Below are 27,007 nucleotides of genomic sequence, written 5' to 3'. Positions count from 1 at the left end.
GGACAGAACTGCAGGGTGCCCAGGGGCCGCGTAGCTGGTCTGGAGAGTCAGAGAGGCTTTGTGGAGGAAGTGACATTCACTTATGCTGGCAGACTGGTGGGCGGTAGCTTGGCCAGGCAGAGCAGGGCGGAGTGCTGCAGGCAGAGCATGTGCCAAGGCCCTGAGGTAGAAGAGGAGGTGGGCAGAGAAGTCCAATGTGGCAGGAACAGCAGGTGAGGGAGAAGGTGGCACAAGATGTACCTGGAAAAGCAGGTGAGGGCCAGGGGGCTGCGTATTTTAAGTACAGTGAGAGCCACGTTGCTTGTTCACCAGGATTGATGTGGTCAGACAAACACTTAATATCACCCACAGTTAGGGACTTCCCTGGTGGTCCAGTGGCTAAGACTCCGTGCTCCCAAAGCAGGGGGCCCGGGTTTGATCCCTGGTCGGGGAAACTAGATCCCACATACATGCCGCAACTAAAAAGATCCCGCGTGCTGCAACTGAGACCCGATGCAGCCAAAATAAATAAACAAATAGATAAATATTAAAAAAAGATCACCCACAGTTAAAGAGAGTGAATTGGTGAAGCGAATCCGGAAGCAGCAGGGAGATAGGCAGAACTTGAGGGACGGGGCGTGCCCAGACTGGGGTGAGTACTCGCACCCACCCATCAGAAGCCAGCTCCAGGGTCCCTGCTCAGGGCAGCCTCCCCGCTGCCTCCGCTCTCACAGTGGTGCCTGTCCTCGTGCCTGTCCTCGTGGCTCCAGTCACAGCTGCCATTCGGCGTGTGTTGCCGTTATTTCCCGCTTAACCAGGGTTCTCAGTCTCAGCACACCTGGCCTTTGGGGCTGGATGCTCTGTTGGCGGGGGCCGGCGTGGGGCATGCTGTACGTCGGAGGGCGTTGAGTAGGATCCCTGCCTCTGCTCCCAGATGCCAGAAGCATCCCTCACCCCCAGTGCTGGCAAGCGAAGTGCTGCGGGCGTTGCCGGATGTCCCCCGGGGGTGACCTGCCCTGGCTGAGAGCCACTGTGGGGAGGACTGAGCTGGGGGTGGGGGGCGTCTGCTCGCCTCGTGCAGAGGACGCCTTTGGGCGAAGGGACTTGGGTTGTTAAGTTTCATGGCTCCGATAAGGTGATCTCTTCCAGGATTATGGCAGGAAAAGTGAAATGGGCCACCGATATCGAGAAGTCGGTGCTGATAAATAACTTTGAAAAGAGAGGATGGGTGCAAGTGGCGGAGACCGAGGGCTGGAACTTTTACTGGTAAGTATAAGCCAGGCTTTGGCTGTCTTCCAGAGCCCGCCTATCAGCGCGGTTAATCCCACACCGGCGCACTGACTGTCCTGTGCAGGCGCCCCCACGCCATCGCGCCGCCTCCCCTTACACTTCGCTCATCCGGGCCCTTCGTGCGCACGGGGAGAAGGCCCCGGGCTAGTGTACGTGGTGGAGTGTCCCCTGCTCCTGCTTATCAGGAAGTCCCGGGATGTCTCAGCACGGCTGAGTGTGGTTACACGGCAGCGGGAATTTGGGTGAGAAACCAGAGCCCCACCCGCCTCCAGTTCGTGCTGGTCACAGTGGTGCCCTGTTGCCTGGCACCTCGGGGTGCACTGGGGAGATCAGCATCCTGTGGGGTGGTGTGGGGAGGAGATTGGGGAAAGGGCTGTGGGGAGGGCTCGGGGCTTCCTTTCACCTCCCTCCCGTTAGGCCAAGAGGGTGCCGGCTGGACTGACTGAGGAACCGCGGAAATGCGCGAGGCTGGAAAAGCAGTGTGTGGGCCCTGAGTCCCGGGTGGTACCACCCAGCCAGGAGCCTGGAGTCTTCCTAGACTCCTCTCCTCGCCTCTCACTTCCTCAGGGTGAGGTCCTGTGTCCTCCTTGGTCCAGGCCTGGTCTGCTCCCTCCCTCGGGGCGGCCTCCACATCCCTGCTGGGTTCCTCAGCCGAACACTTGGCCGACCCTGTGCAGCTCCTGGGTCCAGAGCACTGCAGTGGACCTTTGAGGGGGCAGGGGGCCAGTGGGGGCACACGTCGGGGTCGGCAGGGGCTTTGTCACCCTGTACATCCCCCCGCCCCGGACTCACTCTCCCTGCCGCCACCTTGAGAGATGTCACTCGGCTTCTCTCAGCCACTTCCCTTCCCCGCTCCTCCCCTGGTCCCCGCCGGTGCAGCGGGCTGCGCGTTTCCCCTGTTGACCCGCTGCTGAAACGGTCTTTCTTTTCCGTCTGTGTACATGCTATGCTTTCTATGCCTCCTCAGCCCCCCATTTGGAGACGCAGTGCATCCAGGGGTTACATGTCCAGACCCTGGAGCCAGAGCCACGCGTGGCTTCAGCCCTGGCTCTTCCGCTGCCGTCTGTGTGGCTGTTAGCAGAGGACTTGGCCTCTCTCTGCAAATACCGTTGTTTGAGGTTTCAAGGAAGCAGTGAAGTCCAGAACTCGGGGCAGTGCCTGGCGCATGGCGGGCGCCCCATCAGCACGTGCTGTCACCGTCCTTTGTGCACCAGCACACCTGCCCTGGAAGCCACCTCTGCCTCTCGCGCCCTCCCAGGCTGCTCTATTCAGGTGCCGTGGCAGCAAATGCTGAGTGCCGTGATTTGTGATTTCCCGGCCTGTCCCCTCTTCCAGTGTCACTGTGAACCCCTGGAGAATGAGGACCTGGTCTGGCTTATCTCAGCATCCCCGGAGCCTGGCTGGGCCTGGGCACAGAGTAGGCAGCACCCAGCCTCCAGCTGCAGCGGTGGATGGAGAGGTGACCCTAGCTTTGCTCCTGGCAGCAGTGAAGTCACCTGCCCTTTAAACTGCAACCTGGGAACTCCCTGGCGGTCCAGTGGTTAGGACTCTGCGCGTTCACTGCCGAGGGCCTGGGCTCGATCCCTGGTTGGGAAACTAAGATCCCACAAGCCAGGCATCATGGCCAATAAACAAACAAACAAACAAACTGCAACCTAATTTCCCTTCAGGAGTGTGGACTGCAGAGAGGAAGGGCATTCATGGAGTAGTTCAGTGCCTGTGCATGGTTTAGTGTCAAGTTCACGTTCTTTCTTCTCAAAGGTAAAGTGAAATCCTTTATCCAGAGCCCTGTTTCATGGGAGCTCTGAAAAGAAGGCTGAACAGGACAGTATTTTGTACTTGCTGTTTGGTGTCCTACTGCCCAGTGCTGTGGGGCCCAGCAGAACTCAGTGCGTTCTTTCGGCTTCTCTGGGCAGCTGGTCACATGCCAGGGATGGGGGTGGGGGGGTGGGGATTTGAATGCTTGCTTCTTCATGCCGAGAAGCGTTTTGGAGCTTTTCTTAACCAATAAGAGAATGACAGAGAAGAAAAGAGCTAAACAGTATGATAAGTTTGGATATTTGAGATATCTTGAGAGCTCATGCTTTAAGCGCTAAGTGTCCTGTCGGGTCTTAAAAATTGGTTAGGGAAGAATATTGGAAACAACTAAACATTAACTGGTTGGGGAAAGGTGAATAGATTAACCAAGTGGATTACGGTACAGCCATTGAAATAATTGTGATGATTATAAAGCAGTTTGGGAAACTGAATAACAGTAAGTGTGAAGAAAAACATATTACGAAATTGTATTTGTATTCTGATAACAACTATGCAAAAACAGCTTGCCTGTGGGCAGGAAGTAGAAGGAGTGTGAAACAGGTGAACACTGGCTCTCCTGGAGGGGGTGTATGGGTTATCCATTGCCGAACTGATGGTGAGTAACAAACACCACAAACTTAGGGGCCTGAAACCACAACCACTTTTTGCTGCACAGGAGTTTGTGGGTTTGGCTGAGCGGTTCTTTTGGTCTGGCAGAACTTCACTCACACACCTGCTGTCACCTGGTGGGTCATCTGAGGCTTGGCTGGTCTAGGATGCCCTGGGCTAGGACGACAGGGGCTTCTCTCCACAAATCTCTCACATCCCTCCAACCGGCTAGCCTGGGCTTGTGGTGGTGTCGGGGGCCCAAGAGGGAGGTGGCAGCTCTCAAGGCCTTTCGGGGCTGGTCTCAGAAATGGCACACCATCACTTCTGCCCTTCTTTTTGGCCAAAGAAAGGCATTAGGTCAGCCCCAGTTCAAGGGGAAATGTATTTCACCTCCCGATGGGAGTTGAGGGGTGGACAATTGGGACCCTTTTTACAATCACGCTACACAGCAGGTGAACATTTATTTATAACAAAGGGTCCTTTGTTCCTTGGAGAAATGCCTGATGCTGGGCCTCAGGAAGAATTGTACCAGGTGAGCTTGGAATAGCTTGTCTTAAGGGAAAGCGAGGACGTCGTCGAGGCCTGCTGGATTCAGGTTAATAAAACTCAGGAGACAACTTGCAGAGTTCCTTCTGCCCCAAATAGGGACACCCAGAGCTTCCATAAGAATCATGACAGCAGACTGAAACTCATGAATCATGTTTGAATCTATGAGTTCATAAAAATGCCCCCCAAAAGAACTGAAACGGAACAAAACCCCACATAATTTGTGGCACATTAAAATGGCCACAGAGTTTTTGACACCACTTCCTTCTGCAGATGGGGTCTTCGTTCCCCTCCTCCTGACCTTGGGTGGGCTCTGTGATTGCTTTGGCCAGTGGGATGCAGTCAGTGTGATCCAGTCAGTGTGATACAGGCCTTAAGAAACCAGCAGCTTCCTCCTCCTGTGTGGGAACCCCCTGCGGGAGCCCTGAGCTGCCACATGAGACGCCTGACCGTCCCGGGGCCGTTGTGCTGGAGAAGTTGCAGCTGCACCCACCTTCCAGCCATGCCTGCCAAGGTGCCGGATGTGGAAGAAGCCTTCTCGGGGCCCCCAGACCAGCCGGCTGAATCCCACCCAGCGACCTCAGTGCTGCGTGGGGCAGAGCGCTCTGCTGAGCCCTGCCCAAATTCTTGACCCACAAAACCTCGAGATATCATAAAATGGTGGTTGTCTTAAGTAGCTAACGTTGGGTAATTCGTTTTGCAGTGATAGGTTCCCAGAACACAGCTCATCACACGTCTGCGGGTGGTAGGGAACCAGCTCGCTATTTTGAAAACTGGTAAAGGGAAAGAGTCACACACTCACTCAGTCTTCCCTGTACGAACCACTCACGGGTTACCTAAATTGTTGACGAAGGGAAGTTTCTCCTTGTAGAAATATTCCTGCCGATAAATGAAGGAGGAATGAAAAAGGAGAATTTCACCAACCCCTCATGGCATAAGGATCTGCACCTGTGCAGGACGGAGGCCGCTGACCACAGGACAATAGGACACTTAAGTGTGGCTGGTCCAGACAGAGACGTATGTGCCGGAGTGTGACGTACGCTCCCGTTTTAGTACAAAGAAACAAATGTAAAATTCCTCATCACAAATTTTTATGTTGGTAATATGTTGAAATGATAATATTTTGGATGTATTAGGTTAAATAAGATACATTAAAATTACTTTCACCTCTTTCATTTAACTTTTTTTTTTTTTTTTTGGCTGCGTTGGGTCTTTGTTGCTGCGCACGGGCTTTCTCTAGTTGCGGCGAGCGGGGGCTACTCTTCGTTGCGGTGCTCAGGCTTCTCATTGCGGTGGCTTCTCTTGTTGCGGAGCACAGGCTCTAGGTGCGCGGGCTTCGGTAGTTGTGGCACGCGGGCTCAGTAGTTGTGGCGCATGGGCTTAGTTGCTCCACGGCATGTGGGATCTTCCCGGACCAGGGATCGAACCCGTGTCCCCTGCATTGGCAGGCGGATTCCCAACCACTGTGTCACTAAGGAAGTCCCCCTTTAACTTTTGTTTTAATGTGACTACTAGAAAATTCACTATGTGACTCAGCTGTGGGTCACATTTTCTATTGGGCAGTGCAGCTGATTAGTCACTGACATCCTGAAGGGAGAGGCTCTCCGGCTGGATGCCACCCTGGGATGCAGCTCTGCCCCCATCAGCCTGCAGCTCATCAGACCTCTAGGTCTGACTCCCAACTTACAGGAAGTACAGGGCCCTGGGGAGCATGATAAATAAGGAAGCTGTGAGAACCCTTACAGAACAGATACCCGGTGTCTTCAACAAATAAATTGCCTAGAAAAAAATTAAGGAGGGGTAGGGGAGAATGTATAGATTTAAAGAGATGTGTGAGAGAGAGAACAACTAATCAGAAGGTCTGGCCCTTATTTGCAAAAGTTGTAAAAAAATATTTATCAGACAACTGGGGAGATTTGAACACTGAGTAATATTTGATGATATTTAGGAATTACTGCTCCTGGGATTTCCCTGGCGGTCCAGCGGTTAAGACTCTGCGCTTCCACTGCAGGGGGCGCAGGTTCCATCCCTGGTTTGGGAACTAAGATCCTGCAAGCTGCGTGGTGCAGGAAAAAAAAAAAAAAAAAAATGGAATTGGCTGCGCTCCTCTTTTTTTTTTCAGTTGTGATAACAGTATAAAATAGCATAGCATATCATATAAAAAGGAGTCCTTAACTGTTAGAGATTCTAACAGGAATGATTTGGATGAAATGATATGGTATCTGGGAAGTGCCTCAAAATAAGCCAGTGCTGTGAGGTACAGGCAAAGCAAGGCTGGCCTCGTGGTGACTGTTGAAGCTGGATTACGGGCTTCTGTTACACTTTTCTCTATACTTCGTGTGTTCGAGCTTTCCCATAATAAAGTGTTGTTTTTTTTTTTAATCCTTTTAATCCTTTTGTTCTAATGATTATGGAATCAAAAGAAACCCTCTGGTTGGTGCTATGGGGAGGGGGCGGGTTGGGGGCAGGGAGTACAGAGAGGACCCTGCCTTGTCTTGTGACTCCAGGACTCCCTTGTGGGTGCCAGCCCTTCCGTCCTTCCTGCTTCTCTGGGGGTGGCTAGGGAAGTCAGACAGGTGTGGCAGGGAGACTGGCTTTCTTAGAGGATGAGAAGGAATCTATTTCTCTTTCAACTCTCATTTCACTGGGGGCTTCGCGGTTTAGCTGGCCTGTCAGGGGTCTCTCCAAGAATATCACATGCCAACTCAGAGTCCTTAAATAACCCCTGTTTTTTTGTTGTTTTTAATTTTTTGGGTTTGCCACGTGACATGCGGGATCTTAGTTCCTGACCAGGGATGGAACCTGCACCGCTTGCAGTTGAAGCACGGACTCTTAACCACTGGACCACCAGGGAAGTCCGTGGGGTTTTGGTTTTAGGGGGTCCCTGTCCTTCCTGACTTTGGGTGCAGATATTGAGTCAATGAGTTTCCTGACTTCAGAGTCTGACTTTCATTAGTTTGGTATCAAAATCAATGTTATCATTAACTGATAAACATTTATTGAGCATCTACTCTGTGCCAGAGAGTACAACCAATCAGGGCAGAGTCAAAACAGCCCCTGCCTCAGATAGTTGAGGTACAGTCAGCGGACACACGGCCTGCTGCTGTGGGCCAGGCACCTGGCTCGGTGCTGGGCTGGGGACAGGTAAGCTCTGAGGGAGCGTGCTTCCTGGTCAGGAGTCCCCGGGCTTTAATGACACCCGCCTCCACATGGACACATTCTGAGCTTCTGTCCTGCACATCCCTTCTGTGCTTCTCTTTCAGGATGAGTGTGCAAACCATCCGCAATGTTTTTAGTGTCGAGACTGGCTACCGGCTCTCAGATGATCAAATAGTCAACCATTTTCCGAACCACTATGAACTGACGCGGAAGGATCTGATGGTGAAAAACATCAAGAGATACAGGAAAGAGCTGGAGAAGGAAGGGAGTCCTTTGGCAGAGAAGGACGAAAGTGGGAAATACCTCTACCTGGGTTTGTGTCCTTTCCACCGGCCTCACGTTTTAAATAGATAGTGGAGTATTCTCCAGTGGCACAAGACCGCGAGATGGTGACTGTTGGCTTTGAGGGATGAACGTGTTTGTGGGCACCTCTTTCATTCCAGGCATCTCCAGAATTGGGGGAGGGGGCTCCACTTGGAATCTGAGTTTGTGTGAGTGCCTTGGGAATGTGCACAGGAGGTGGTGGGCGTGGGGGACACTCCCTGAGTTACAGACTGCCAGGAGGGATCACTACTGTGTCCAGCAATGCCTGGGGAGCACAGTGCGTCCCTGCCCCGTCTGGTGAGAAAAGCTGGGCTGTTGGGTAATTTCAGAATCCCTTTAGCACACGTGGGGAAAAGTACATAAGTGACCTCTCTGGGCCTCGTTTCCTAATCTGATAAATGGGAATGATAACAATACCTATCTTACAGTTTACTGTGGGGATTAAATGATACAGATTTGTAAAGTACTTAGCACACAGCTAAAAGAGAAAACTCATTACAGGCAGACCTCAGAGGTATGGTGGGTTCAGTTCCAGACCACCAAAGTAAAGCAAATTACCACAATGGGACTTCGCTGGTGGTCCAGTGGTTAGGACTCCACGCTTCCACTGCCAGGGGCCTGGGTTCGATCCCTGGTCAGGGAACTATGATCCTGCAAACTGCATGGTGTGGCCCAAAATAAATACATAAACAAATAAAAAGAATGAAGTTTTAAAATAAAATAAAGCGAATACCGCAATAAAAGCAAGCCACATGAAATTTTTTGGTTTCCCACTGCATATAAAAGTTATCCTTACACTAAACTGTAGCCTGTCAAGTATACAATAGCATTATGTCTTAAAAAAAAGTCAATGTACATACCTTAATTAATTAATTAATTATATTTTTGGCGACATTGGGTCTTTGTTGCTGCACGCGGGCTTTCTCTAGTTGCGGCGAGCAGGGGCTACTCTTTGTTGCGGTTCTCAGGCCTCTCATTGTGGTGGCTTCTCTTGTTGTGGAGCATGGGCTCTAGGCGTGCGGCCTTCAGTAGTTGTGGCACGTGGACTCAGTAGTTGCGGCTTGCGGGCTCTAGAGCGCAGGCTCAGTAGTTGTGGCACACGAGCTTAGTTGTTCCACGGCATGTGGGATCTTCCCGGACCAGGGATTAAACCCGTGTCCCCTGCACTGGCAGGCGGCTTCTTAACCACTGCGCCACCAGGGAAGTCCCGACATACCTTAATTTAAAAATACTTTATTGCTTAGAAATGTTAACCATCATCCGAGCCTTCAGTGAGTTGTAATTTTTTTGCAGTAGTAACATCAGAGATCACTGATTTCAGATCACCATAGCAAACATGATAATAATGAAAAAGTTTGAAATACTGCGAGAATTACCAAAACGTGACACAGAAACACAAAGTGAACAAATGCTGTGGAAAAATGGTGCCGATTAACTTGCTCCACGCAGGGTTGCCACAAACCTTCAGTTTGTAAAAAATGCATTATCTGTGTAGCAAAATAAAACGAGGTTCGCCTGCGTTGTACCGGGATTGAACTGCAGAAGCCCTGTGAGATGCTGGGTGGGGGCGTGAGGTAGCGAAACAGGCCCTGCAGAGGCAGTGGCAGCATCTTTCTGTCCGTGGCCCCCGGCGGGCTGGCTCACCGTTGTCCCCTCTCTGTTACCCTCAGACTTCGTCCCCGTCACCTACATGCTGCCTGCCGACTACAACCTGTTCGTGGAGGAGTTCAGGAAAAGCCCCTCTAGCACCTGGATCATGAAACCTTGTGGCAAAGCCCAGGGAAAGGGCATCTTTCTGATCAACAAGCTCTCGCAAATCAAAAAGTGGTCCCGGGACAGCAAAACGTCTTCGTAAGTGGGGGAGCCCATTGCGTGTGCTTTGCCACGGGTGGGGGGGGGCCCTCGCTTGCTTTTCCAGGTGTGCAGCATTTGTTCAGGTATACACGTGGCAGCAGGACAAGGCTCTGTGGCCACTGTAGCGTCACCAGTCGTAGAATCTCACCTGGGGATGGTGGGTAAACTGGCGTAAGGTCACAGGAGCAGGGAGCCTCGCTGGCTGCTCTCTGTCCTGAAAGCTGGGGGGAGACCCGTCCAGTCCTGGTGCTTCTGAGGTGGCGAAGCACATGCTTAACACCTGGGTGCCTGGGCTTGAACCCCTGTCTGACACTCACCACCTGAGTAAGTTTTGCTGTATAGACTCTTAGGTTCTTCATCCGGGTAAACTGGGGACACAAGTAGCACCAGCTTCACGGGGCCGAGGTGGGGATGGACCCGAGCGCCAGGCAGTGTGTGCGGTCAGTGTAGAGAAGACCTACGTGACCGTCAGTCAGGTCTCCTCTCTGGGCTGGGTGCCCCTCAGGACGGAGGACACCAGGAGATTTAGTCAGGCTCACTCTTTGCCTCTTCGAGGTCCTTAACTGCCGGGAAGTGCCTGGAGGCCACCATTGGTGCCATCCTTTCCGGGTGGGCCGATGGCTCCCCTGAATTCCCAGGAGTGGCAGGGATGCCTCCCTGTGTCCCGCATTTAAGTCTGACTGCATGATGCCAGCACCCGGGGGTTCCTCTGTGGATACCCCTCACCCTCGTTTTCTCCCCGTGAACTGGCCTCTCACTTAATGAGAGGCAGCAAGCTTGTCACCAGCCGACTAAAGACTTCTGGTCTTTTTTTTTTTAATTTATTTTATTGAAGTACAGTTGATTTGCAATGCTGTTTTCATTTCTGCTGTACAGCAAAGTGATTCAGTTATACATATATAGATTCTTTTTCGTATTCTTTTCCATTATGGTTTATCGCAGGATATTTGAATATATCTCCCTGTGTTGTACAGGAGGACCTTGTTGTTTATCCATCCTATGTATAACAGTTTGCAACTGTTAACCCCCAACTCCCAATCCATCCCTCCCTGACTCCCTCCCCCTTGGCAACCAGAAGTCTGTTCTCTATGAGACCTCTGGTCTTTGCATCTAACCTCGACTTTGACACGCCCAGGTTCATGACTCAGTCTACCAAGGAAGCCTACGTGATCTCTCTGTACATTAACAACCCGTTACTAATCGGCGGCAGGAAGTTTGACCTGCGCTTGTATGTTCTGGTGTCTACGTACCGCCCACTGCGCTGCTACATGTAAGAGCCGGAGTTTTGTTTCCATTTCTTTAGACTGAGCTTTGGGAATTCCCTGGTGGTCCAGTGGTTAGAACTTGGCTTCCACTGCGGGGGGGCCCGGGTTCGATTCCTGGTTGGGGAGCTAAGATTCCCACATAATGCGCGCTGTGGCAAAAAAAAAAAAAAAAAAAAAGACCGTGCTTTGACACGATACTTCCTACTCCTCGGAGACCTTGCAAGGGTTGGTCGAACTCCCTGTACGCGTAGTGCCTGGCATGTGATCCATGTTGAGTAAGGCAGTAACTTTGACACGAATGTGAATCTTTAAAACAAAAAGCAACTCTTTTACCCTTACAAAGATACTCAGAGAAAGAAGCCAGACACAGAAGGCCACATGTTGTTCAATTCCGTTTATATGACGCACCCAGAAGAGGCAAAACTGTAGAAACAGAAAGTAGATGAGTGTTTGCCCAACACCAGGGTTGGGAAGTGCCTACTGACGGTCGCAGAGTTTCTTTCTGGGGTGATGCAGATGTAACATTGATTGTGGTGATGGTTGCACGACTCTGAATACACCAAACACCGTTGAGTTGGACACTTCATGTGGATGAGTCATATGGCACGTAAATTATATCTTAATAAAGCTATTATGTAAAAAGAACCGTAAAAAATAACAAAGCAGCTGTTTAAAAAGTTTAAAACAAAAAGCAGCTCTTTTAAGAGAAAAAAAAGTGTTATATTTTGTTTACGCTTGTCCCCAGAGTATTGAATTCATCTGGATTCCCACTTAGGTATAAACTTGGATTTTGCCGCTTTTGCACAGTAAAATACACCCCGAGTACCAGTGAGCTGGACAACATGTTTGTTCATCTCACCAACGTTGCCATTCAGAAACACGGGGTAAGTGTTTCTTTTCCCTTGAGCTTAAGGACATGGACTGATTTTATGGGTTTCTTTGTTTTTCTATTTGCAGGAGGGGTTGGGCGGGTACAGGAGTTGAGTTTAAGATGCCCTGGCGCTGATGAGGATTTTGTGGGTTTCTTCATTTTTCTATTTGCAGGAGAGGGTGGGTTGGTATAAGAGTTGTATTTGAGATGCTCTGGCGCTGACTGGGAGGGGGAACCCCAAATATCCAGTGTGCTTGTCCCACGGGGGGTGGGGCATTTGGAGAAAGTCCCGCATTCAAGTAGTTCTGGGACCTTGGGCAACTTAACTGACTCTTGGAGCCTGGGTCTGTCGAGTTGTAAAAGGAGATAATATTATTACCTCGTGGGGCTTGTGGGAGGATTATATGAGAGAACCTGTGCTTGGTCATTCAGTTAAAGACCAGGTACTGAGCACCTGTCTGGGTTGGTCCCATGATGAGGGCTACAATTATGGGCAAAAACTTCCTTCACCCCTACTCTCATGGAGCCTAGAGCCTGTGGGGGGAAGGCAGTCATCAAATAATCACACTGCAACTGAGCTGCGCGTTCTGCAGGTAGAGATGCAGGCCTGGAGGAGCTTGGAATGAAGGGGCCTGTAGTCCAGGTGGTCGGAGGCCGCCGCGCACAAGTGGCCTTGAGCAGAGAGCTGAAGTCTGAGCGGGGGTTCCCTGGGTGGAGGAGTGGAAAGAGCATTCTAGCAGAGGGCACAGCACGTGCCAAGGCCCCATGGCAGGAAGGAGCATCGCAGGAGCTGAAGGGAGTTGGGGCAGCTGGAGCCCCCAAGTGAGGCGGGTAGAGTGAGAGGGCCCGGTAGAGGCCAGCGGAGGCCGGGACACAGGCCGTGGTAGGTTCTGTACAGGCTTTGGGGCTATAATCCAGTCCTGGCGAACAAGGCCTGAAGGTCTCATTTCTATAGGAAAGACTCTTCTATTTGGGTCTTGCTTGAATGGAAGCCTGAATACCCTAGTCTTTTTATCATTTGAATAGAAAGAGGGTAAATATTGATAGAAAACAAGCTTTTCTGAGTAAACTACTGAAAGGTTTGGTCAGACCAGCTTGGGCCCAATCCCGTGCCCATCACTTAACCTCTGGGTGACTTGGGCAAGTCACCCAGCCTCCCTCTCAAACAGGAGCCCTGGTTTTTACCTTCCTGGTCGTGGCAACTGGCTGCCCTGTGGGGCTGACCCCAGTCCACCTGCCCCTCGGGTTTTCCCGCGAGCAAAGTGAGAGAGTGTTACTGTTACAGTGCTCACAGCTAGAGGGGAAGGGGTGACTCAGCCAACGCCTTACTCGTAAGAATTTGGGGAAATGGTCTCTCAGGTGACACAGCACAGCACTTGTCAGCCATCTGGGAACGCCACACCCTTCATAACCAAGTAGCACATTGTGTGAAGTCTGGGCAGGGGTGGGAAATGACAGTGACCGACCTCGAGTCCCCTTGGTGTCCTGAGGACAGGGCATGATGTGCTGGCCTGTTAAGCCGCCTCACCCTGGGGGCGCCAGACTGAAATTGGGAGGGTCCCATTTGATGAGCCTTCTCAGGACATCAAACACGAGGTCACTATTTCCATCACTAAGGAAAAGAAACCATTTTAAAAAGACAGAAGGAGAGAGCTGAGGCTGTCTTCAGCCTGGCATCTCTACGTGCACCGGAAGCAGCAGTGCTCTCCACATTCTTCCTATTTCTAAATGCTTCGCTTTTTAATGTAAGAAACAGGTTACTCCAAGAAACGTCCGTTTCACCCTTGAATGAAAGCTCCACATGGCTCTAATTTAGCATTGCGTAGAGAATAGATGTTATATTGAACACAGAAATGCTGTGGACCGGTGGATCTACTTGTCCACTGAGGGCCCCTGGGGGCAGAGCACCACCCTGCACTCTTGGGCAGGATGATGAGACACATCCCTGCCCTCAGGAAGCTCAGAGTCCAGCCAGAGGGGCAGATTGCGAAGGACTGAGTGTCAGGAAAGGTCAGGAGACCTCAGTGCTGCCTTGAGAGTGCGGGAGTGGGGTTTGGGGCCTGCCTGGGAGGCTGGCTTAACCACGACTGCTGGCGGGTTTCCCAGGGTGCAGGGTGGGTCCTGAAATGTGCAGTGTTTGCACGTTGATAGGAGAAAAATGTTCTGAGATAACTCTGATAAAATAACTTTCCTACGGCCAAAAAGCAGGCGCTTTTTGTATCATTGCTTTGTATCTATACTTTTTTTTTTTTGCGGTACGCGGGCCTCTCACTGCTGTGGCCTCTCCCGTTGTGGAGCACAGGCTCCGGACGCGCAGGCTCAGCGGCCATGGCCCACGGGCCCAGCTGCTCCGCAGCATGTGGGGTCTTCCCGGACCGGGGCACGAACCTGTGTCCCCTGCATCGGCAGGCGGACTCTCAACCACTGCGCCACCAGGGAAGCCCTGTATCTATACTTTTTATATTTATGCACTTGTAAGACAGTGTTTTGCATAAAGTGTACACTTTACGCCTCTGGAACTTTTTTTTTTAAGTAAACAAATTTTTCTTGATAGTAAAAAGAATCTGTATATAGGAAAAGAAAAGGTATTGCTGGACAGTTAGCCTAGTTTTTCCTATAATTTATTTTAGGGCTACAGTCCTTTTTTTTAGGGATACAAACACCAAATAATATATTTGAGAGCCTGTTTGAGGTGAACAAGCTTGGGCACCTCATCTTTTGAGGCATTTTAGTAAGAACTGACATGTAAAAGGAATTTGTCTCTGACCTTGAAAAGATGCTTTTAAAGATATGGATAATTTTTGGCTTTTATGTGTAAACAGAGTCTGCTTTGAGTTTGTTCCTTGTTAGGCTGATTTTGTTTTAGTTCACAGTTACCAACTTTCTACTTAGAAAATGAAATCTCCGTCTCATAACTTTCTAATACACTTCAGTATTTTCTAGCTTTTTGCCTCCAAAGGGGCAGTGTGTGGAGAATTAATGTTCAGAGTCAGAGAAGTAGAAAGAGCACTGAACTGGCATTGGAAACCCTGGGCTAAGGTCCCAGCTCTGTCACAGCCAGGATGAAAGCTTGGGCAAGTAACGGGGCCTCTCTGAGCCCGAGTCTCTCAGACAGCTGGGCCGCTGTGAGGGAGATTCACGTGTGGGTCTCTTAAACCATCGTGCCCGGGGCACGGTGTGTCCCAGGTTGGCTTCTCCAGGAAACAGAGGCAGAGATGAGCGTGCAGGAGGTTTACTGGGGCACGATGTCAGGGGCAACGCCAGGAGTTGGGGGGAGCCGGATCGGGCAGAGGGGGGTCAAGTGGGGACACAGCTGCAGCAGGGGCCCCAGCCAACCTCAGCGCGCTCTGCAGCTGGGTGCCCCTGAAGAGTTGTCCCAGACGGAGACAGGGGCCAATACCCAGGCACCAGCCCCTCACTGGCTGTGGGCTGCCTGAGGAGGGGTTGAACTAGGCAGGTCCTCTTAACCAAGGGCAGCTCCCTGAAAGGGTCTCTGCCGCACGGAGGAGCGCCTTGATCTTGAAGGGGTGTCTGGGTGGCACTCCCTCCACAGCACGCACTGCAAGGGATAAAGCATTGATTATGAGAATACTGCAGAGTTGATTGTAGTTGGCCCTCCATATCCCAGGGCTCCACATCTGTGGGTTCAAGCAGCCGTGGGTTGAAAATATTCCAAAAGGGACTTCCCTGGCAGTCCAGTGGTTAAGACTCTGCGCTTCCTCCGCAGGGGGCGTGGGTTCCATCCCTGGTTGGGGAACTAAGATCCTGCCAGCTGCGAGAAGCAACCAAACAAAGAGAATTCAGAAAAAAGAAAAATTCCAGAAATTTCCAAAACAGCAAAACTTGAATTTGCTGCTCAGTGGCAACTATTTTTGTAGCATTTATGTTGTGTTTACAATTTACATAGCATTTACATCACATTAGCTATTATAAGGAATCTAGAGATGATTTAAAGTACACAGGAGATGCGGAGGATGTGTGTAGGTTACAGGCAAATACAATGTCATTTTATATAAGGGACTTAGGCGTCCAAGGATTTTGGCATCCAAGGGGGGTCCTGGAACCTCTCCCCTGTGGATACCGAGGGACAACTGTATTTTAAAAAATCGCATGTGTAGGAGGCCCGGATCCCCAAGGGGCAGGGCGCATCCGCTTTGTTCCCGGGTGCTCACCCGCCCCCCTCCCCCGCACACCAAGGGGCACCAGGAAATGCTCAAGGGTGAGAGCAAGCGCTGGGCTCCTCTGGGAGCATTGCCTGGGGCCCCACCCCCTTTTCTGTGGCCAGGAGGATTACAACCACATCCACGGGGGCAAGTGGACGGTGCACAACCTGAGACTCTACCTGGAGAGCACCCGAGGCAAGGAGGTGACCAGCAGGCTGTTCGACGAGATCCACTGGATCATTGTGCAGTCCCTGAAGGCTGTGGCGGTGAGTCCCAGGAGTGTTGGGGGGCGGGGCGGGGCGCCCCGGGAGCAGAGAGAGCGAAGGAGACCACGCAAGCCTAGCAAGAGTTTGGGATTTGGGGGTGCAGGGGGCTCTTTTGTTAAAAATAGCTGTTTTTATGGTCTCACCTCCTACACGTCTGCCAGAGGCCAGGGTGGTCTCGGGAAAGGAGAGGGGCTGGCTCCTGGCTGGCGTTGCTGCAGCCATGGCCCTGGAACCTCTACAGAAGGGCAGGGACCTCGTGACGTCATCGTCGGCTCTTCTGTGCCCACTGAGTCGAGAATGAGTGTTTTGTCATGAGCTGATGCTTTGGAGATGGACTTTTCAGCAGCCTCCCGATTTTTAGGCTTCCTGCTTTGCTATTTCATAGACATTTAGGGCTGGAGAGAGCCTCCCTTGTTTTTTACTCAAGTCTCATATCTGTTGTCTGGTTTGAAGGTTTTGTGTTTCGTTTCACCGTTCTAAAGCAGGTGTGCGTCTATTTTCAAAGGGAAAGCAAAGGATAAACCCTGGAGCACCAGCATGCAGGCCGCTATTTCTGGTGCAGGTAGCGGTGGGCAGACTGCAGTAGTGCCCACACACCGGCGTTGAGGGGCTGTGAAAAGAGCTGCGCTTGCTGGAGTCGGAAACTCGGGGAGATTGCTCTTCTGGAGAAAGTGTGATGTGGGTTTGGCAGCGAGGTGGACGTGTGTGAAAAGATTTATGTGAAACCTTCTCAGTGGAAGATTAAAGCCCTCTCTCGCCACTTTTTCTTTTCCCCCTTTGGCCGCGCTGTGCGGCTTGGCGGGATCTTACTTCCCCGACCAGGGATTGAACCTGGGCCACGGCAGTTCCTAACCACTGGACCGCTGGGGAATTTGCTCTCCCATTTTTATCTTTGAAAATGCCAACTTACACTAATTCCCCTGTACGTGAAAAGCTTTGTTGAAACAACTGTGTAAAGAAAATTATGGACAGGAAAGGTGACCCTTCAGTGGCCACCTTGGCTTTGCTGTGCCTTGAATCGAGCTCTTCCTGTGTCACCAAGCGCTGATGAGCCCTGCCTGTGCCTTCAGTCTGCATCTCGGGCCCACAGGGAGGACTCGGCGGGGAAAAGCCCAGGGTCTAGTTAGTCTAGTTAGCTGTGGAGAGAGGTGTCTCAGGGGTCACGGTGCGGATGTGTGGGGAGGCCTGGGCTCAGACTTCAAGCCGAAGCCACCACGTGCCTCCTGGCGACGTGGCACAAGTGCCTGCCCTCCGTGGGCCTCGGGGGTGTCCTCTGTGAAATTGGGATCACGACCCTGATGTCTCAGGCTGGTTGTGTGAACGCGCTCCGCGTAGGCTAACTTACGGGCTGGGAAGGTAAATGGCAGCGGCTGTAACACAGGCGATGTGGGAGCCTTAGTGCCTGATTAAACCAGTGCCTCCGCTCGCGTCCTGGCCTGATTGGCAGAACTCTGAGAAAGAGTTGGCTGTTTAATCAAGAAAACCTGTGTCCTGGCCCCGGCTCCAGCCTGCCTCGAGGCTGGATCCGCCAGGCGCCTCTGAGCATCTTCTCCTGGCCTCAGCCTCCTGAGCTGAGAAGCTGCTGGATTTCTAAGGCTCTGAGGCTTTGGGGAGCAGGGATTTATTTTTTCAGTTTTTATTAATTTAGCAGATATTTGGTCACCTTGTTTTTACCAGGTTGTTGCCTTCGGGGAATCTAGGGGAGAGGCAGGCAGGGAAACAGGAGGCTGCGGTAACTCGTGAGGAGGGCCTGGTGCAGGGTGTGGACCACGTGGGGGGCCCACGGAGAAGCCGAGAGGCAGAGCTCGGGAGCAGAATGCTCAGAGGGCCAGACAGCGGGGCTGGGGGATGACAGAGGGTGAGTGACTGTCCTCTGTTCCCTCTGTGCTGCAGAGGCTTTTGGGGACAGTGGTGTGTGCGCTGGCCAGGTTAGGACACCAGTGGAAATGCAACAATTCCGCTAAATTTCCACGTGATGAAACAGCCCCCCAGCCTGGTTTTCCTCCAGTGAGTGGGGCTGCACTGGGCTCTCTCCCCCTTAGACGTTTCCTGTTCTAAATCCAGTGTTTTAGGGAGAGTCCAGGCATCCACTAACGTATGAATAGGCCTCACCATCCTCACAGTCGCGTCTGTGTGCTCCCCTCGCTGTGGGGTGCGTGAGAGTCCCCGGGGAGCACGTAGCACTGCTGCTGGCTGGGCCTCTCCTGGAGGGTTTAATCCAGGCAGCTTGGGCAGCCTGGAAATCTGTGTTGTAAACAAGCCGCTGGTGGCTTTTTTATGCACTTGGAGAACACTTTTTGAAATGGAATTAAAAACTGAGAAGGGACTTCCCTGGTGGCACAGTGGTTAAGAATCCACCTGCCAATGCAGGGGACACGGGTTCGAGCCCTGGTCCAGGAAGATCCCACATGCCACGGAGCAACTAAGCCCGTGCGCCACAACTACTGAGCCCACGTGCTGCAACTACTGAAGCCTGTGCGCCTAGAGCCCACGCTCCGCCGCAAGAGAAGCCACCGCAGTGAGAAGCCTATGCACTGCAACGAAGACCCTAAAATATATAAATAAATTAAAGAAAAAAAACCTAAGAAAATCCAAATTTTTTTTTTTTTTTTTTTTTTTTGCGGCACGTGGACCTCTCACTGCCGTGGCCTCTCCCGCTGCAGAGCACAGGCTCCGGACGCGCAGGCCCAGCGGCCATGGCCCACGGGCCCAGCCGCCCCGTGGCACGTGGGATCCCCCCGGACCGGGGCACCAACCCGCACCCCCTGCACTGGCAGGCGGACCCCCAACCACTGCGCCACCAGGGAAGCCCAATCGAAAAATTTTAAGTAAATGGATTTGACTTTTGTCACAGAGAACAGAGGTTCGTACGCTGCATCTCGAGGGGTCTGTGAAGGGACTGACAGCCTGGTGCCTCTGGGTGTGGGTGTGTGTGTGTGTGTGTGTGTGTGTGTGTGTGTGTGTGTGTATGTGTGTGTGTAAGACGCACAGGCCTGAACTTTGGGTGCCTGGGCTTGGAGCTGGACTTCTGTCCACTCTGAGGAAAGTCTTGTGCTGACGGAGACTTTCATTGCTGGTCGTCAGGCCTCTGATGAATGAGACGTGGAGACGATGATTGCTTCACGAACCCCCTTTCCATCCCTGACCTTGCGGGAGGAACACGGAGAGGAAGGGGGGAGGGGAGAGGGCGGAGATGGGGAGCCGCTGGTCACAGGAGTGAGCCGCTGGCATCACCACCGTGAGTAGGGTCCTGCCGCTTTAACATCCCGCATCTCCATGATGTGGGTCTCGGCTGGGCCTCCCAGTTCTGGCTCTGTAACCCGCCGGTCCTCTCCCTGCAGCCGGTGATGAACAACGACAAACACTGCTTTGAGTGCTACGGCTATGACATCATCATCGACGACAAGCTGAAGCCCTGGCTGATCGAGGTACCCACGCGCTGCAGGCCCGCGTGCCTGGTCGCCCCACACCCTCCCGGTGCCTCTGCCTCAGGCTCCACGGCCCCAGCCAGATGTTTCCCAGGCCACGGTGGGCGCGGTAGGACGGGGGGGGGGGCAGATGTCCAGGTCTGACGGTTTGCTGATGGTTGGGGAATACACACTCCCAGTCTGTCACCTCCGGCGAGCCCAGCCCACAGAGCCCGAGCCATCCTCCCCCTTCCGAATGGGTGCTTCCGGGTGAGCCCAGGTCCTGGGGCCTGGCCCTGTCGGACACTGTTCCCATTCAGGAAAGGAGCTCACAGACCCGGAAGCCCTTGGGAGGCCGTAGCGTTCTGTCTGGAAATAAGGAACGCTATCCTCTCGGGAGGAAGGCGTAGTTTGGAAGTGGACTCATATGCCTGTTTCAAGGCGTAGACAGGATGTAGTGATGGCTGTTCTAGAAGGGGCAAGGTTCATACACCCTTTTCCTGATGACAGTGGCAGCGGGCGCTGGCACACCCATCTGAGGCCCTGACACGGAGCCCACCTTGCCAGGTGGTCCTGCTTTGCTCTGCTGCCAGGAAGAGGGGCTCAGGCCTCTGAGGGGCGCAGGGCTGGACGGGCAGAAAGGGTGCAGGCTTCCACTCTGGTGACTCATCTCCCTGCTAGTGCCCCTGAGTGCCGTGTCCTCTCACCACACCCATGTGGACGGGACGGCTCAGGCCCTTTAGCTCAGTCCTGTTTGCAGGCTAAGCTGAGTCACAAGAGCAAGTGAGTGGTCCTCCCCTGTAGGGAAGTCAGTGGGGGCCCTGCAGGGAGCTGCCAGGAGAACAGGATACGTGAGGGCGAGCTGTGTGTGTGTGTGTGTGTGTGTGTGTGTGTGTAGATAAATGTGTGTATAGATAGACAGGTAGGTCAGTCCCTAGATATAACATATTTATGCTTTTTTCCCCTCCATCTTAAACAGAGTAAATCACTTGAATGGAACTCAAGCTTTCCTTGATGAACTAGGATCTTAATTGCGAACATTACTTCTAAAATAATAACAGGTCTTAACTGTAGCATATTTGTAATAAGAATTACAGTATTATACGATCAACCACAGTGGTAATTTCAGGGGCAACCGAGGTCCACCCTGCTGGCGGCACAAAGACACAGTCTGACTACTGGGCGGGGAAGCTGAACAACTTGCCCATTTGCTGTCTCTTCTCTCTCACGGCCTGAGAAAACAGCCCACCAAAGTCATTACAACTGTGCCTAAAATAAGGGTAAATAGGTACTGACTGAGGGCCTGTGGGACTCTCGGCGGAGTAAATGGCCACGTTTTAACACGTGGATTTTGTGACTTGGCTGACCTCCTCAGAGGCCTGGTCAGAATGTTGCTTTGTTGGTGAGCTAGTACTTACTCTCTCAGCAGAAGGGGTCCTTTTCCTTTTACTCGACCCACGATGCTGCCTGGTCAGGGTCATTGGGTCACTGATTCCAGCAAAGCTCTGGGCAGCTTTTGGTGCTGAGGACAGAGCTCATCACACAGGTAGACGCTGAAATTACGTTTGTGATGGACGTTGACCTACGACTTTTGTTTGCGTGGTGACGGATTTGTAGCTTCTGTTCCTAATCCTGTCCTTAAACACCGTTTGTATTTCACCTAACAGCTAATGAAATAGCTCACGAAATGCTCCCTGAAGGTGTTAGGTATGAACAGTGTGAATCACAACCTTATCTGCGGCGCGCGGCCCTCGCTCCAGGCGAGTAAGTGGTCCAGCCAAAGGCTGTGTTCTCTTTCCTCTCGTAGGTGAACGCGTCCCCATCCCTCACCTCCAGCACGGCCAACGACCGAATCCTTAAGTATAACCTGATTAATGACACCCTCAACATCGCCGTCCCTAACGGCGAAATTCCAGACTGTAAATGGAACAAGTCACCCCCAAAGGAAGTCCTTGGCAATTATGAAATTCTGTAAGTTTGTGTGTCTGTGCAGCTGGCCTCGTGTGTGTCAGATTGGGGGGTACCAGGGCCCACCTGGGATCTTCTAGGTATATGTGGACTCACCTTGTTGGGTAGAGTATTTTGTTTTTTGGTGTTATGGGATAGATCTCGTAGCAGACAAGCGTTTTCGTGCTGAACCAGGCCTCGGTCTAGTCTTGTGCCTGAGAAACATTAATGAAGCATTTGCCACGTTTGCTGCTGGGGCAGCAGGAGCTGGTCACCGGCCGTGGAGCAGAGGCTGGCCACGCCCTGGCCCACCCCGAGAGCTGTGTGGCACTGAGGAACTGATCGATCTCTTTGAGTCTCCGTGTGTACATCTTCTTAAATGAGGATAATACGATCTGTCTTATGGTGGTGAGAGGAAAAGAAGTGTAGCATTTGAGGGCTTGACACACATTTCATTTCTCCAGCAACTTTGTGAGGTGAGGTTGTCAATGGCTCCATCTTACACGTGTGGAAACAAAGGCTCAGAGGGGTTACGTGGCACGTTGGTAGTGACATAAAGTGGGGGAAAGTGAGACCCCATCAGGAGGGCAGTGGCCGAGCAAGTCCAATTCGTTCTCACCATAGAAGAGTGAGTGGACGTTAGAAGGACTGACCTGGGGCTGTGCCGGGGGCCCGGGAGGAAAGCAAGGTGCAGGAAAGGCTGCCTGATGTGATCCATGTGAAACGGGCAGTGGTCCCGGTGCCTCCTCCCTCGGTGTGATGGGCATTTCCACGTGTGGTGGCTGCTCTGAGAGTGGACGGGCCAGGAGGCGTGGAGGGACATGCATTAGGGTGTCAGCATGGACACCACTGCTGCAGGGGTGTGGGCCGGGGAAGGGGAGCCAGGAAGAGAGGGGAACAGCACCCAACCCGTAGGACTGAATATGTTAGGATCACATTACATGATCCTGTAAAAGTAAACATGTGCGTTTAACTTAACATTTTTAAAAAATGGAGAAGTGGTGAGTGAACTTTACACAGCGCACAGATCCCAGGCTCTTGGCTGGTAGCGCTGCTGCCATGTGGACATAAGTGTGCAGCGTGGGAAGGGTGGTCGGGAACCGAAAGGGCGACCAGTTGGCCGGTCGGTTGTGTCCTCCAGCGCTTCTGCTGCGCAGGTGAGGTAGAGAGTAGGCAGAGGGTGGAAGTGCCCGGGGTGGGGTGCTCGCCAGGTGCGGGAGAAGGGCAAGGAAGCATGAGGGTGTGAGCAGATGAGGACAGTGCGGGGCTGGGTAGGGATCATGGGGTCAGGGCTGTAGGACAGTGAACTGGGAAGAGAAGGGGCAGAGGTCAGAGTGAGGCTGGAGGCCGAGGTTTTGCAGGGGCTGCGGTCACCAAACATGGCAAGGTCGGGTGCCCTGGGAACGGGGCTGAGCTGGGGTGGAGGACGAGGTCATCGGAGAGGGCAGTAGGTCAGGGAGTCGGGGTCCCATCTGTCTGGTCACTGCGGTCACCAGCAGCAGTGAGCCGAGAGCCTGAAACTTAAGGAATTAGGGGCAGTGACACGGAGGATTAGAGGTGACCAACAAGGCCGGGTGAGCGTGGTGAATTCTGCCGACCTGGGAAGCAGGTTTGCGGTGGGAGGGTCTCCTCCAGAGTGGGAGGGAAAACAGGCCCACTCCAGGGGCTGCAGGGGAAGCCAGGTTGCCGAGCAGGAAGGTGAAGGGGACCTTCCAGGATAAGGTGGAGGATGGGGGGTGCTGTGTCCATTGCTGACGATGGACAGAGCTCTCAGTGCGCAGAGGGAGGGAGAGTTTGCTGGTGGGGCCAGGATGGGGCCCGTCCAGAGCCTTGGGGGTTAGCATTGTGGGCGGTGCAGGGTGCCACGCGGGTGACGGACGTCAGACTGGGATGGAGGGCCTCGTGGGCCCAGTCCTGAGACAGACAGGGGGCTGTGTGGGGAAGGAGTCTGGCCAGGGTCTGGTGGGTCCGCCTTGGTCCAGCTGAGGGTGGTGGGGAGGCGGGCTGTGAGGGCCCTGTGGGACCCTCTGCCCCCATCAACCCATTGCCTCCTTGAGGGAGTGGGCAGACGCTCCGTTTCCAGTTGAAGACGCAGTGGTCCGAAGCCTCAGCGCTTTTACTTGGAGAGACAAAAAGGTGGGCGCCCCTCAATCCGTTCCGCCACCCTCTCCCCAGATGAGGTGATAAGGAAAGCCCCAGCGCGGGGCCGACAGTTCTGAATCCTTCCGTTCGGGACCTGCTCCCGGTGCTTCAGACGACCTGTCAGAGTCCCGGGTGGGCTTACAGCCCTGGGGCCGCATGGGGTGGGCCCTGACGTCACAGGTACCGCCCTGTCCTCCTGCCGTGCCAGCCTCTCTGCATTCCGCTGCGTGCTCCCAAGTGCCCTTCAGAGCATCCCAGCCAGGGTGCCGGCGCCCCTGGTGTGGCACCCAGAAACAGGCGCTCTTGCCGCTGCCCCAGCTCGCCGTCCTGGCCTTGGGGCCACAGGGCCTGGCACCTTGCATCTGCTCCCTCCGGGGCCCCGTTCTACTTTTACAGCCTTTCAAAAAAGAAATGCTCTGAACTCTGACAGTGAGTGGATACTGCCTGTCAGAAGGCCAGGAGAGCAGACCACCAGCACAGGAGGGGCCTGAGAAGAGCCATCCGGTCTCTGACTCTGCTCCACGCCCGCTCTGTCCGTGGGCACACCATCCCTGGGAGTCCCGGTTGCCAGCTGCTTGCCAAACGCTCATTTCAGTTCATTTTGTTGCTAAGCTGCACAAATACCCAGTGAAACTGGGAGCCCACCTGTGGGTCTCCCCTCTGTTTATTCAGCAGATTCTTATTGCACACCACCCCACGAGTGAGATGCTGGGGACGACTGTGAAGCAGGGGGGGGGGGGTCACTCCAGCCCTTTGGTCGGTACTGCAGACACGCACAGGCAATAGAGTGATGACATATGAACGGGAGTCCCTGGGGGAGGGGAGGGGCCAGGGTGGCTTCCGGGAGAGCCCCCCACGGGCAGAACCGCCAGTGTCCCTGGGGAGTCCTCTGTCCAGCTTCGTCTCTCTGTAGGGAGACGGGGAGGAGAGGGGGGCCCATGTGTTGTGGTCTGACATCTACGTCCGGCAGAGGGAAACCCCGTTGTACCTGCCGCGTAGACAACACTCGGCGACTGGCCTTCCTCTTCCCTCCCCTCCCCTTTCAGCCCCGTTTGCCACCAGAAGCCCAATGCAGAAGGGTGTTCTTCAACCTCAGAGCCTCTAACCCACACTCAACCCACGGATTCTGGCTCTGGGAATGAGCTTATAACGGAAGCACACCCTCTCCCAGAAGTCAGCAAGATGTAGCTAACGCAACATAACTGAGCATCTTAGCACCGTCTACGTTTGACGTGAACGTCTTCACACGTGTCACAGAGGCTCCTCGGTCAGGGTGTGGTCAGCAGTGATACCTACGCACACACTTCAACAGTGGCAGGAACTTCACGCTCTGAGCTACAGGGTAAAAAGTTCCGAATTAGGAATCCGGACTCCTGGGTTTTAGTTAATCCTGCCTCTGCCGCGTACCCGCTGTGTGACTTTAGCACAGAGTCAACCCCTCTGAGCCCCACGTTCCTCAAACAGGAAGTGGGAATCATAATGCCTCCTGGTCTGAGTCAGGAGGGTGATGTGAAGCTACGGCGGGGGTGGGTAGGAGACCCTGTTTGCTGGAGCCTGCCTGGTGCCAGGGCCCACAACAGGTCCTGCGGGTTTCACCACCCTCATGGGACCCCCAAAAGAGGAGCCCCACCCCGGCAAGAAAGGATCACCCAGATGCCAAAACGGTCAGGGACGCTGAGGTTCTAGGCCAGTTCTTTCTGATGCAAAAGAGTCCAGGCTGTACTTTCTGTCCAGGCCGTGCTTTAGCGCCGCGCCAGCCTGACGCAGGAACGTTGGTGGGGGGGAGGGGTGGGGGTCACAGCTGGTGGAGGCAGCACTGGCCTTGCCTGTGAGCTAGCTGCAGGGCCTCTCCCTGTCCTGGCCTCCTCCTGGGCAGGCCACCCACACCCTGTGCCCTGTCTGAAACGGGGTTAGTCATCCTCGCCCCACAGATGCTGAGTGAGATGCTGCGTGTAAAGTATTTCCAGACATCACTTCTCTCCCTCGCTACCCTGAGGTCTCATTCCTTTCCTTGGGGTCATTGCCAAGTTCAGTCTGGTGGCCTGTATAAAATGTCAGCTGCAGGGGTGGGGACCGCCCACAGTAACAGTTTGAGGCAGTTGTACTTGTGTTCCATAGCCTGGGGCAGTGGTTGGTGGGCTGGAGGCGTGTGGGATGGGGCCAGGCTGCTTCTCCGGGTGACAGGCCTTTGCCGCACCGCAGCCATGGCGACACTGCCGCTGAGCCCTGGAGATGCTTCTCTGTTTCTAGGTACGACGAGGAGCTGGCACAGGGCGACGGGGCTGACCGAGAGCTGAGGAGTCGGCCGGGCCAGTCGCTGGGGCCTAGAGGGGGCCGATCGAGAGACTCCGGGAGGACCGTCCTCACAACCTGGAAGTGACCACCAGCGAGAGCAAAACTCCAGCCTGCACCCACCCTTGCTGAAGACCTATTTTGGAAACTTCCTTTTTCTAGAGCTTTTTTCCTTTCCTAAACCCTGTAAATAAATAAAGGCATTTCTTTGGAAGGTTAAGGAGCCCATTATTGGGGAAAAGTCCCTGTTTCTCCTTTACGCTCACACGACACTCTGACAACAGATGTATGGAGATTTTCCCACACCAAGCAGTTCTGCCGCGGCGCTGGGTGTCCTGCCGTGTAACTCAGTTCTGACGCTGTCTGCCTGGAGTTGGAGTCAGATCCCACAGGTAAGGCCTCAGTCTCACAAGACTGCCCCCACCGTCTCAACTTCAGACGCCGACCGCAAGCCCACGTTGTTAACTGTGCTTCTGACCAACTGGCTGTAAGTTGGAGGTTCCCACAACCCTATCCTTGGGTTCAATTAATTTGCTAGCGGGGCTCTCGGAATTCAGGAAGACAGTGTGCTTACTAGGTTACTGGTTTACATAAAGGGTGCAACTCGGGAAAAGCCAGATGGGAGAGATGCACAGGGCGAGGTGTGGCTGAAGGGGCACGGAGCTTCCATGTCCTCTCTGGGGACACCACCCTGGACGCTCTTCAGATTCCATAGTCCGGGGATATTTATGGAGGCCTCGTTACACAGACATGATTGATTAAATCATTGGCCATTGGCGACTGACTCAACCTCCGGCCCCTCTCCCTTCCTGGAGGCTGAGGTGTGGGGCTGAAAGTTCCACCCCTCCAATCATGTGGTTGGTTCCCCAGGCAGCCAGCTCACATCCGAGGCCACCCAGGAGCCCCAGCCCCCAGTCAGTAGCGCAAACTCTGGCTTGCTTGAAAGGGACTTGTTAGGAACAACAAAAGATACCCATTTCACCTTTATGCTCTGTAGCAATTTCAGGAACTGGGAACAAAACTAAATATGACAAAGATGTCCCTGTAGCTCTTAGCAAGGAAGTTACAAGGGCTTTAGGAGCTGTGTGCCAGGAAA

The 27,007-nt window shown here is 53.3% G+C and overlaps 1 protein-coding gene across 1 annotated transcript; it reads left to right on the top strand.

Moving 5' to 3' along the window:
- The first annotated feature begins 1,108 nt into the window (after positions 1–1,108).
- On the top strand, positions 1,109–26,078 carry TTLL1 (TTL family tubulin polyglutamylase complex subunit L1). The gene is made up of 9 exons (XM_082850359.1): positions 1,109–1,245; positions 7,485–7,693; positions 9,375–9,555; positions 10,694–10,828; positions 11,599–11,707; positions 15,980–16,123; positions 19,465–19,551; positions 21,338–21,501; positions 25,870–26,078. Exons 1-9 carry the CDS (start codon positions 1,133–1,135, stop codon positions 25,997–25,999), a joined length of 1,272 nt encoding a protein of 423 aa, XP_082706485.1. The 5' UTR covers positions 1,109–1,132; the 3' UTR covers positions 26,000–26,078.
- Positions 26,079–27,007: the final 929 nt, after the last annotated feature.

The sequence above is a fragment of the Leucopleurus acutus genome (genome assembly GCF_964270905.1).
Source record: "Leucopleurus acutus genome assembly, chromosome: 11".
Classification (NCBI taxonomy): domain Eukaryota; kingdom Metazoa; phylum Chordata; class Mammalia; order Artiodactyla; family Delphinidae; genus Leucopleurus; species Leucopleurus acutus.
Note: the sequence above shows the minus strand (reverse complement) of the source record. Positions and strands in the feature narration are given on the sequence as shown.

Bases quoted from the DNA above. Each gene is read 5' to 3' on its own strand.
- TTLL1 (XM_082850359.1), top strand. From the start codon at position 1,133: ATGGCAGGAAAAGTGAAATGGGCCACCGATATCGAGAAGTCGGTGCTG. The intron at 10,829-11,598 runs GTAAGAGCCGGA...ATTCCCACTTAG, and splicing joins CGCCCACTGCGCTGCTACAT to GTATAAACTTGGATTTTGCC. The intron at 11,708-15,979 runs GTAAGTGTTTCT...TTCTGTGGCCAG, and splicing joins TTGCCATTCAGAAACACGGG to GAGGATTACAACCACATCCA.